Below are 12,362 nucleotides of genomic sequence, written 5' to 3' on the forward strand. Positions count from 1 at the left end.
CATTTGTTTACTTACCACATTAAAGTAGACAAGTATCGAATAATGAACTTGACTAAAAATTACATTAAAATAAAAAATAATATGTTTAAAGCAATGTTATTTATTCATGTTTTTATTACAATGCATAGGTACTTATGAATAAAAGCTTAAACAACTTGTTAAAGAATAGTCTTTAATAAATATAATTTGTTTAATACTAAAGATAAAGAGTTATTCATGCAAAAGTAACAATAATTACATCTTTATACTATTCTAACAACTTTATTTAATAATTTCAACTATTTGCATAATTGTTGATACAAAGCTGCATTAAATAAAGACATTCAGATGAAGAGATATTGTTGCCGCTCGGTGTATTGTATAAAATATGTGAATAATATGTAAATCATCATAGTAACCCATTTTCATTCTGATATATTTATTCCATGTAGTGTGTTATGAATATTGCTTATTTCTAAATTGTCTATGGTTTTTTTGTTCCTTTTTTTTTCAAATAGGTGGAGACAAAATATTTACTATAGATTATATAAATTTAGGCTCTGCCCAAAGGAGCCACTGAGCACAGTCCAAGATTAAGTGACATTTACATACCAGCTTACATCATTTTCCATATTTGTTCCATACTGAGTTACACTGCCTTGCTGCACAAAACTGACAGAAGAAATATATGATGGTATTAAAAAAGTGGTACGCAATAGTCACAAATAGCTGCAATTGGTGGCTCATTTATGCAGAGCATTTTATGTACAAGAACTCTAAAATATTTTTTATTTAGGAATATCAAGTATGCAATTGGATCTAGCACTAACAACAAAGTTATTACTGCAAATAAGGCAATAATTCAGGTTATAGTATAGTAGCAGTTATAATTTTCAACATTTGCTACATCTATGTTATTTAAACATTGACATAATTATTAGGAAACAAATCACACACATTACATTTTATTGGAGTAAATATTTCTGCTGTCTTTATATCAGTTACGAGTGCAACGAATATTGTGCTTATTTTTTTGTATAAATCATACTTTCTTGCTTATTTTTATTAACGTCATTGTGCCGATATTATCGACGATAAATCCGCAGCGGAAAAACCGTGACCAGAATCTACAGGAGTCAACTTACTCTTCATAAACTCGACACCAGGAAACTTAGTGAACCAACTCATCATCCATACATTGGGTATGAAACATTTAAGAACTAATCGTAATCTCTATGCACCACAGTTTCCTTCAGTCATGACGTAAGCCCAGCCTTTCCATAAACCTACAATTTCCATCCGCAGCGAATATCCCAATGCATCAGTTATCTGTAAGAGATGGAAATCAAAAAATATCAACTACTATTATTGTAGTTATTTTTTTTCATCCTAACAATAGTCAATCAAAGTAACATTTTAAACAGTTAGGTTTTTAAGATTTTAAAATAATTATTACCTACAAAGCAGATATTGATAAAATAACTTGTATAGTTATGTACATACATTTGGTGTACACCAAAAAGTATGATTGATCGATTGAGAAGCAATCATCGTAAATATATTTCGATTTGTAATTGTTTTAAATGAATATTAGCATTAATAGAATGGAAAACCAGAAAGATTGTAGACCAGCCAAAGTTTTTCATACTGTTCTCACTAATAATACCGTTACTAAAAGAACAGTAAAATCTAGCATCAATAATATTTTTATACGTTTAATCGAAACAGTCGTCAGTGTTCATAATAGATTAAGTTATTATCTGTTTTGAAATGATCCTGATTAGAGAGTTTGCAACAACAAGAGAACATTTGCGCAGATTTGAGTAAATCGTGTAGCGCGTCACCTGAGCGGGTTGCTGGCCATGGACGTGAGGCTGGTGAGCGAGGGCGGCCCGCTGGCGAGGCTGAGCCGGTCCGTCTCCTCGTCCGCCTGGTTGTTGCGCAGCTCCTGCAGCGTGTACACGAACTTGCTCCACTCGTCGTGGCGCGGCTGCGCTACGCTCTGTGAACCGCGGTGTCCGGCGTCAGTGTCACGATAGTAGGACGGATAAAACGGTCAAATCTAAGAAAGGACAAGTCGGGCTCACCTCTGCCAGCTCGTAGACCCATATCTTGCCGGCGTCGTCCCCGGCGGTGACGTGCTGGCCGCTCGGGCTCCACGAGACGCGGTTAAAGGCGGCTCCGCCCTCCGACGTCACCGACGCGATCGGCACCTGCCACACGCGGTCCGTTACGTCGTAGCATAGGTATACATGTGATGCCATATACATACAGAACATTGGCAATTCAATTTATTGGAGCGAATTGGGACTGAAATTTTTGTTACCAATCGTAATCTTAGTACAGAGTACACACAGTTCACTCACAAAATAGGACCTATATTTTAAGGTACTACATGCCAGACGACAGTGGTCGTAGAAGTGTCCAAGATATGGCAGCAGTAGTGGTTGCAGAAGCGTTAGAAACACGCGGGGAGTGGTATGCAAGCACCTCGGTGTCGCGGTTGAGGTTCCACAGGTCGAGGCGGCCGCCGGCGTCCACGGCGGCGAAGAGCGCGGGGTGCGCGGGGGACCAGCGCACGTCGGCCACGTAGTCGCCGCTGTCCTCGAACGAGTACAGCGCCTTGTTCTCCTGCCGCACACGCGGAAAAGTCACGGAATATAGGTTGTTGTTTACGCTATACACTGCATTCTTAAAATTACTGTTATAGTGTTGCATCAAGTTATGAACAATCAAATTATAGGATTAGTGTCGAGTGGGGTCGAGTGGAGTGAGAGGACCGATCGGTGCCGCGAACCCGATAGTCGATTATAACCCTCCACTTGATGTTTTATGTTAGAAAGTGTGAATTATTACTAATTGTGAAGTGATTAAACATTGCGCAACTTTAATAAAATTGTACAATAAAGTTTGTTTTGCACTCGCATTCAATGCCGCCGACGACGTCGACGACGTCGTCAAGGAGGACATCGGTGTTTCACCTCGATATCCACGAACCTTGGTGCTCCAGAGCTTGACGCTCCAGTCGACGGAGGCGGACAGGTAGAGGTGCGCCAGGTCGAGCGCGGCGGGCGCGGCGTGGCACGACACGGCCGTCACGGCGCCCGCGTGCGCCTCCACGCTGTCCGACACGCCGGCGCGCTGCCCGTGGCGGCAGCCTGCGGGCACGGGGGGGGGGGGGGGGAGGTCACTCTACTGGCCGGGCGAGCCACGCTCGGCCCGGGTAAGCTTTGTCCATAGAGGTACGAGCCACGATTTATAATTTCAAGGTCGCACACGAGTCGACCTACACTTGTAGCTGTCGACTCAATCTACCAGGAGTGCATTCGTTTTATTTATTTAATTTTTATTTCAAAACCTTCAAAATGTCGGTGTTTTAAAGATAAAGTAAGGGATCTTACATCACTATTGCGCCACCAATTCGTAGTGAGGCTGAATAGACGAACTTACACAAAGCCTTACCACCGAGTCAAGTCCTACTACTAAGTGGAATTGGGCTGCTCACCGGTGTAGATGTTTCCGTCCTCGCTGCCCAGCACGAAGTTGTTGACGTCGGCGTGCGGGAAGTCCATGCACGTGACGGCCACGGCCTTGCTCTGGCGGTGTTGCAGCTCCAGCGTCTCCTGCGGCTGCGACAGCATGTCCAGCGACCACGAGCACATGCGACCGTCCGTCGACACCGAGATCAGGTTGTGAGCGTTCTGACTGCCTACCACGGATAGACAGTAGACTGGGTGCTGTATGAACAAACAAAAAATTAATTTATAGAATGCAATCTGTTTCATATATTTTACAATTACAAAAATCAGTATAATAACAATGACGGAATATTGAATGGTGAAGACCATCGTTATTATTATTATTATTTAGATCGGAGGAAAAACTATTCAGCGATCACTCACGGTGTGCGCGAGCGACGAGAGCGGCGTGCGCTGGATGGGCGTTCGCTTCTGCACGCGGTTGTCCCACAGCACGATCTGCCCCGAGTACGTGCCGCCCAGGATCAGATTCGGATGGAATCTACACGAGAGCCAAGCCTTTAGCGACAGTCAATCGAGAAGCAGAGAGCGAGAGAGGGAACGAGCCGCTGACCTCGCGAAGGTGGCGCTCATGACGGGCGACTGGCAGTGGAAGATGTCCTCGGGCGTGGTCTTCTTGAACTTGGTGTTCCACACGAGGCACACGCCGTCGGGGTCGTGCGGCGCGTCGTCGCTGTTGTGGTAGGAGGCCAGCATGAGCTCGGGGTGCGCGGCCGACCAGTCCACGCAGGTGACGCAGCGGCCGCGCGACCAGCGCTCGTCGGCGAAGGTGCGCACGAGCGCCAGGCGCGCGTCGCAGCGGTCGTCCTGCGCGCTCTCGCCGTCGCCGCCGCCCGCGTAGTCCGTGTAGATGTCCACGCTCTCGGCCAGCGCGCGCTCGATCACGCGCCCCGCGCGGCTGATGAACTTCTGGAACTCCGCCGACAGCATTATCGTCTGCTTCTCGTCGTTGCTCAGCTCGCGCACTGCAACCGACACTCTGCGTGAGCCACGACTTCGCTCGGGTCGTCTTGTCGTCTTTTATCCCGTGCTCGACGGCAAAAACGAATGTCACTCGACTACGATTACACTTTGCTAGTTTAACGTATGAATAAAGATTAAATTAGAAGTTAGCTCAAGTGTCTCCTCCTCACCCTTCTTCTCCTTCTCCTCCTCCTTCTTCTCCTGCGGCGCGGCGGTGACGGCGGGCTGCACCTCCTTGACGGTGGGCAGTCCGTGGGGCAGGATACCCGGCGGGAGTTTTCCATGGAAGGCAGCTTCCTCGTCGTCACCTTGTCGAGCGCCGTCCCCGTCGAATGTAAGCACTGGACGGTGAATAAGAATGGCCCTTTGCGGCGGCCGGTGACGACTACGTGGCTACGACTGACTTTAATTCTCTCTTTTATAATGTATTGACTGTAACTTTTTGAAAAATAACCATTCTTTTTTAAAATTTTAACTCTCATGATAAAAAGTCAGTCGTACTCTTTCTTTAATTCCATGAAGTCATTTTTTATCGATATGTATTAAGTTAAGGAGTTATGCACTGAACGTTACGTAAAAAAAGAAATATTATCAATAGCATAAAACGACTTCATAAAAAAATTACGTGACCCGTGTATGAAAGGAAGTACGTGTAAATTGCAACTACCTATTGAACTACTAGCGAAAAGGGTTAAGATGGACTACGCTTAGTGTATGAGAAATTAAAATATGTAAGAATAAAAAAAATCGTTAAAATCATTAAAAGAATAATAGAAAAGAAAGATCATTTAACAAAAAAAAAAATGGATTAGGAGATATTTTTTTTATATCTTACACATTTTATTAGCTTTAACTTAAGCAATAATGAACCTCACGAAATAGATGATTCAATGAAATACTACTCTGGAACTTCCTATCGCGATAAAAGATATTCATTAGTGTCCCATTGATAAAATGAATGCAATAAATCAAGCCATAAACAATTTATGTATTTTTTTTTGACTTACTACGTCTTACTTTTTTATACTTATGATTACTAAATTTATTTTTTTTGGTGTGGAAGGTATTATGATATTATGAATGGCTAGATTTATTTATCTTTAGCTTTTAATTAGTGCAAGCATGTTTCATTGCCGTTCGCCAAAGACATTGTGCATGTATTTTCATCAAATATATTTCAAACGTGACGTGAAATAAAAAAAATATTAATGCTCTATAGTTACAGTAAATAAATTATATAGTTTTTTATAAAAGTTTAGTTGCTTGCATTAATTTTTGGCATTCTTAGTCTATGGCAGTTGCAAACATAAATATTTACTGTATCTATTTAATTATTGCAAGTTCCTCTTATATATTCTTTAAAACAAATGCTTTGAATTATAAACGTTCGTGATTCGATAAAATAAAACCCGAATCAAATGCAGCTACAAGGCAAACACACTTACAGTAAGCTTTAAAACGTGAGTGACAGAAAGCTCTAAATAAAATCACGTTATGCAAAATATTCAAACTTCCCGAGCTCTCCACTAGAGAGATGAATTTTATAAAATATATACGAAAATAAATGATATGATGACTCGTGGTCATGCATACAAAATTTTCTGTCACATGCATATTATTTTTTTTTTATTAACAAAAGAAACAAGGCCGACCTTTATATTTAGCGTATCTTACAGGTAGATAAAAAATATTTTCATAAAATAATAATTATAAAAAAAACTACAGACAGATTATAATATCGAAATTGTACGATAATGTTAACCCATACAGATCGATTAAGCGTGATCTGCTAATTGCCGCTAAAGTACAAAATTAAAACAAAAAATAATATAAACATACTTTTGTTTACATATTGTAATAGTCGCATTCAATTTACCATACGTATAAAAAAATAATAATAATCTGTGTGGGTCAACAATACGATTCGATCGTTAAGAATGTGCTATGTTAAATGTTTTGTTAGCATACTATATTGATAGATAGCGTTACATATATGAAATATATAAATAAGGAACAAACATGCTAAGTGACAGTGGCACAGGCTTCTACCAAGGGCAAGTTTAGTTCAATGATTCTTATGATCCAGATTTGAAACCTACCTGTGAACTCGTCCTCCCACTCTAAACCCGGGTTTAGATTGTACTCGTCTTGAAAAGGGGAGGAAACAAAAAAAAACAATGTCAGTATTTATCGACCATTATAAATTATAAATTAAACTTTATACACATATTAGCGATTTGTGTCTGATATTATACATAATGAAACGCGACAACATTTGATTTAACTGTAAAACTGTCTTTGGGGAATTCATGTTTTTTTTTAAATTAAAAATGGACATGGCGCTACAAACGCTGATGACATTTTATTAAACAATTTGGAAAAATCTTAACACAAAAATTTTACTTTTAGCTTATAAAACACGTCCATTAATTTTCTTTTAAATTATTGGTGATTTATTAACATTTAAATATTTAGTGCTAGTTTGTGGACTATAAAATGATTGCAAATTGGTTTTAAAGTATTTGTAATGTTGTTTGTAGGACTAGGTCCAATTCAAAGTATTAGTCAAAATTACCAGTCCTAGAGTTAAATTAAATGAGTCGTTTGTGTTAAGACCTGTGCAGTGTTTGTTAGTGGAATCGAAAGGTTAGGTGGGCGTGAGATGATATGGCGACCCCATACCACCACCATAATCGATACACATATTACATTTATAGATCATTATATTTCGGAACTGATAAATATTTGCGGCCTCTTTAGTGGTTTTTTTGACCACGTGGAGAACTCTGGAAGGCCACATTATTTTTATATTTTTTTAATCATATAATTTTTGGTAATGGAATGTACCACATCATACGGCGATGCATTAGTCCCGAGCGTTGCTTGACCACTATACGTAGATTATGTACCAGATTTCTAGATAGATATAACAATTGAAAGCTGAATACTAATTCTGGCTCAACATATCGAGTAATCTGGCTCAACCGTATCTATGAAATGTTAGTGAAAAATTCTAGAAGCGTGAAAGAGGATACTCTATATATACAGAATAATAGATGTCCTACCGACAGTACAACCGACACCATGTTATTTAACCGACATAACAGAGAGGTAATGTTAGGAGAACGATAGGAAGCGATCAGGGGGAATAATGACTTACCGTAGTAGTCAGTTGCGTGCGCTATATAAGGACAAAAAATGAAAATATTCCGTCAGTTTAAATATACACACTGTATATAAATTATATATTATAATGGATATTATTGTTTTTCACATATTACTTCATTGTATAGATATATATTATATTGGAACTTGATTCGTTACTATTAATTTATTCATGGTTCTTAACGTTTAAATGTTATTTAAAATTATACTATCAAAACTGAATAAAGTTCCAGGATATTCGTTTATCAGCGTTTTTTTTTTTCATATCGATACTGGGATTTTATTTATAATTAAACAATAAAATGATATACAAAGTGCTCTTTTCAATTAATATTGTTATAAAAGCATGCGTTTGTTGGTCCAGTACAAAAAATGTCATGCGTTATATTTTTTAAACATTTAATTAAAAGGGGTCATCCATAAACACACGCCGCGAAATTTACACACTTATTCAATACTCTGTATCCATCATCACGCTTCGCCACTTTCCTTAACGCCTTTTTTAAATTTTCCACTAAATTTTCACAAATTTTAATACATCGAGCCCAGATTATTAAAAAAAATCAGATAAAAAATATCAATATAAGTCTTCACTCCTTTCATGTCCTTTTTTGCGCGCCTATTTATGGATGGCCCCCAAACATGGACTCCCAGAGATTATCACTTTCATGCATTAAATGTGAATCGAATTAAATAAATTGTAACAAACAAACACTTAATTTGTAATCATCAATGACCGTTAAATTGTATATGTATTAAAAATATGTTTTTTTAACATATTATAAGTAGGCAGTCAATGGCCATTCATGATTATTCCTTATTAAAAAAAAAATTATGAGTAAAATGAACAGGGCTTGATGTACCGAAATAAATTTTAATTTTATTCTAACTATTCTTATTTATATAAATGGATTTCAATAATATTCGTTATTGACTTTCAATAATCTACCATAGACAAAAAATATGCGTACGTTAAGAGAAAAGGAAGTATCGAAATTAATTAACTATGTTGTATTGACAAAATAGTTTTGAAATCATAATAATAACTATATCATCATAAATTTATAATTTAGTCATATCATGATATAGACTTATAAAAAATAAATTTTCTTACTTTTTGCTTTTGAAGTATCAATTTCTATACATGTTGTATTGTATAACGTTACCAAGCCCCGCGTTAATGTTAATAAAGTCGTAATTACCTTTCCGTGGCCGCCACCAGTCCTCCATGTATCCTGCAAGCGGTGATGCATTGGAAGAGCAGCCTTTTTTATGGTAGCACAAACACAAACATTGCACCTAACTCATACAGTATTTACTTTTGCTTCTTTATTATTCATAAATTATTATATTTACGATTATAAGTTTTTCGACGCAATTTTTGAACGATCAACAAAATTTTACCTTAACCAGACCTTTTTTTTTATATATTGTGATTTTATTTTTAATTAATTGGCAAGGATGAACAAAATTGAATTAAGAATTATAAAAAGAAAACTTACCCTTAAGTAAGTTTATATGCGCCTTTCAGGCTTGTCCTTTTTCATGTTAACATTTATATTGCTGTTTTTTTTTAATAGGTAATTGACTGCATTAATAAATATCATTAATTTAAAATAAAAGGTATACAAACATTTTAAGGACGCTCTTTTCCAAATTCAAAATTACTTAAATATCATATCACGGTAACAAAATTATTGACGTACAATAAAAAAAAAAAAACAGTTGGCGCTTCCAGAACATATATTAAGCCAAAGAAAACAAAATTTTGCGTGAAAGTTCGTAGTCCGAATTTATGACTAATCATGAAGTACTAATAACAAATTGAAATATTGCAACTTACTTCTATTCTAATAATTCTCTAGTCACTATCGTTACGTATGTGTATATGTATGCGTTAACTGTTACTAATGCGAAATAATAAATCTATTTATTACGAAATAAATTCAGACTATCGTCAAGGCTAGAACAAAAAGTACGCGTGAAAAGTAAATACTGTCCTTGTAACTAAAGATGTCGTTGGTTAACACAAAAACGGTTTCATTTGCAAATATACATATGAGGGAAACATATTCCACAGATTATAAAATAACTAAAGCTAAGGTACATGTATATAATTATTATGCCATGGAGCAACTAAAAAAAATAACGCGTCATTGATGAATTTCAACTATTTTTTTTTAAATGTTAGTCACAATAATCCAATATTTGCAAATGACCTTGTTAAAACCATCACCCAGACATCACAGTTAAATTCATTAATATATTAATATTTTATGATACAAACACTCAAATAATTCTAAAATAAATTTTATTTGAGAATTTGGTAAAAAAATAATTTGAATTTTGAATCATTAAATAAAAATAAATAAGGTATCTGAATTGCATATTTAAAACCAAAATAATATTTAAAGTTAACAAATGCAATTCAGTTATTCATCATCATTTGAAAATTACTTATTTGAAATATTTAGAACAATTAAAAGAAAAAAAAATTGAATCATTGTTATTATTATTATTAAAAAAAAATGTTAATAATAAAAACCAAAACAGTAAGGAAAGGGAAATAAAATTTGAATGACTTACCATCACGCAACTCTGTAACGCCTGAAGCGGTGGTCTGCGTTTGCTTCGCATACGTGACAATTTCTTTCGGAGGAATGTCTGTTGATTGTACAGAGACAACTTGCAACTGTGGTGGCTTCTTTAAACCTCTAAAAACATACATTTGAACTCATAATCATTTCATAGAGATAGTGCTCCAAACCATTCATTATAGTTAAATATAAGTAAAAGATTATTTGTGAGATTAACTAATTCATAAATTTAGTAGGTTTAAAAATGACCATTCAAAAACAATCAGCTTCATTGTCTCAAATCAAACCAAATTCATTTTTTCAATATAGAAGCAGTACACTTAGTTATTAATTATCAAATTAAACACTACCATCAGTACTGAAAAGAAAATAGCTTGACCTGATGTAAGAAAATCGGTGGGTTTTTATATCACACAGAAACTAGGTAGGTGTGTTGTCAACCATGAACTCACAAACATATTATGTAATATTTTTTATACGCAAGTGTTCTTTTACAGTTTTATGTTTGGCATCAGGGGCACTGAGTGCTTTCTTGGATTGTTGTAAAACCATATACATTGCCATGAAATTAATTACAAGCTGAAAGGAAGAAAGAAGACTATAAATACCCATGTGGAGGCAGGCTAGATTTGTCTGTGTGTGGAAGGCTGGCATCTGGTGATGCAGTCTGTGGCGGAGTAAGTGACGTCATTGACGACAAAGATGAGAGTACATCTTTGACTGGTGCTACTCCCAGCGATGATAACATCTCATCCAGATCTCGGCGACTGTCCAGGCTTGATGCCGTTGATGCACGTTGCTGAAGAATGTATAAACACATTTTAAGCATTGGATAATGGAATAATAAATATTGTTATCCAATATTAATATTACAAGAAATTGTAATTATTACCAAAGCTTCTTCAGCATCTTTTTGTTCCTTTTCTCTGCGGCGACGGTCTTTCTCTTCACGAAGAGCTTGAAGCTTAGCCTTTTTACGCTCCAACTCTGCTTTACGGTCTGACATACTGGACATTGTTGATTCTATTAAATAACACAAAAAGTATTATTAATTTTGTGAAGTTATAATAAGTACTTTAATTTCCTAGAATTGATTTTGAAATATTTTTTACAACATAACTGTGAGAATAGTATATTAGATAGGTCATGTAAATGTTATAATAAAATCAATAAAGTGGAACTTATTTTGGGTAATCTATCTACTGAAGTGAAGTTTAAAATAGACAATGTCAAGTTTGGAATTAAAATTACACCCTACAAATTTACTTCAAGTTACTAATAATATCTTATTCTTGGTTGCTATTGTTTTATATAAAAAGTGATTGTTAAATCAAAGTGTGATTATTAAAGTATTGTTACAGTTAAATACATTATTTGATTTATCTATGTAGTGTTGACTAAATCGAAGGGCCTTTTATCATGTAACACCATTTCTTTTTAAAATGGACTTAAGGATTCTTATTAGATTTTTTAAGAATTCAATTCATATATTTTGTTAGAACTAACTTACTTACTTTATTAAGTATCGTGGGGAGGGTTTTTTCGTGATTAATCCGTATCGAATATGTTTTTATTAAGCAATTCGGGATCAAATAGATACCACTTGTTGCTCTAAGTTGAAAGTTCGATGCGGCGAGTAAGTATTGATTTTTCAAGCGGGTTGACACTTATACAACTTTCTGAGATCATTTGAATAATTATGACTCATAATAATCACAACAAACTTACCTTATAGGTGTAAACGAAACTGAAGCTTTAATGCATGTTTGAACGTAAACACGGTAAAATAAATGCCGTATGAACGTGGCAGAAGAAAATATTGATTTAATGCAGGTAACGGGAAAGTTGGGAACTGCAGTAAGACATATATGGTAATAGGTGTAACCTTAAGGGACTTTACAGTTTTTAGTAATAGACTCTTTGTCACAAACTTTAATTCACTTTATTTTAACTATGGAGAGATTTTATAATAGTTTATAGAAATTTACTTGTACCAGAGAAGTCTGAATGATGTACAGAAGAAATAATTTTGAAAATGTTGCCACTTGCCAGGCCAGATAATAATTAGGATAAATTGAGTTTAAGCAACTAAAGTTTAATAACTACACAAATAAATACT

General features: G+C 35.9%; 1 protein-coding gene across 19 annotated transcripts; it reads right to left on the reverse strand.

Annotated features, from left to right (window-relative positions):
* Positions 1 to 84: 84 nt before the first annotated feature.
* LOC113395689 (cytoplasmic dynein 1 intermediate chain) lies at positions 85 to 12,284 on the reverse strand. 19 transcript variants are annotated; one of them, XM_026633343.2, is made up of 16 exons: positions 11,972 to 12,284; positions 11,136 to 11,266; positions 10,852 to 11,042; positions 10,233 to 10,360; positions 8,849 to 8,911; positions 7,642 to 7,662; positions 6,581 to 6,628; positions 4,652 to 4,789; positions 4,072 to 4,483; positions 3,882 to 3,999; positions 3,485 to 3,716; positions 2,977 to 3,137; positions 2,470 to 2,610; positions 2,067 to 2,192; positions 1,824 to 1,981; positions 85 to 1,308 (listed from the first exon to the last, which is right to left on the reverse strand). In XM_026633343.2, exons 2-16 carry the CDS (start codon positions 11,256 to 11,258, stop codon positions 1,305 to 1,307), a joined length of 2,064 nt encoding a protein of 687 aa, XP_026489128.1. In that variant the 5' UTR covers positions 11,259 to 11,266; positions 11,972 to 12,284; the 3' UTR covers positions 85 to 1,304. The 19 variants fall into 19 exon arrangements, with proteins under 19 accessions (XP_026489128.1, XP_026489124.1, XP_026489133.1 ...); XM_026633339.2 differs by having other exon boundaries at positions 4,652 to 4,822; XM_026633348.2 differs by having other exon boundaries at positions 8,849 to 8,881; positions 11,972 to 12,283.
* Positions 12,285 to 12,362: the final 78 nt, after the last annotated feature.

This window comes from Vanessa tameamea, chromosome 7, assembly GCF_037043105.1.
Source record: "Vanessa tameamea isolate UH-Manoa-2023 chromosome 7, ilVanTame1 primary haplotype, whole genome shotgun sequence".
NCBI lineage: Eukaryota > Metazoa > Arthropoda > Insecta > Lepidoptera > Nymphalidae > Vanessa > Vanessa tameamea.

Coding starts and splice junctions, on each gene's coding strand:
- LOC113395689 (XM_026633339.2), bottom strand. CDS start 11,258: ATGTCCAGTATGTCAGACCGTAAAGCAGAGTTGGAGCGTAAAAAGGCT. Junction 4,823..6,580: donor GTGGGAGGACGAGTTCACAG/GTAGGTTTCAAA, acceptor TTCACCGTCCAG/TGCTTACATTCGACGGGGAC. Junction 2,193..2,469: donor ACCTCAACCGCGACACCGAG/GTGCTTGCATAC, acceptor CGCGTGTGGCAG/GTGCCGATCGCGTCGGTGAC.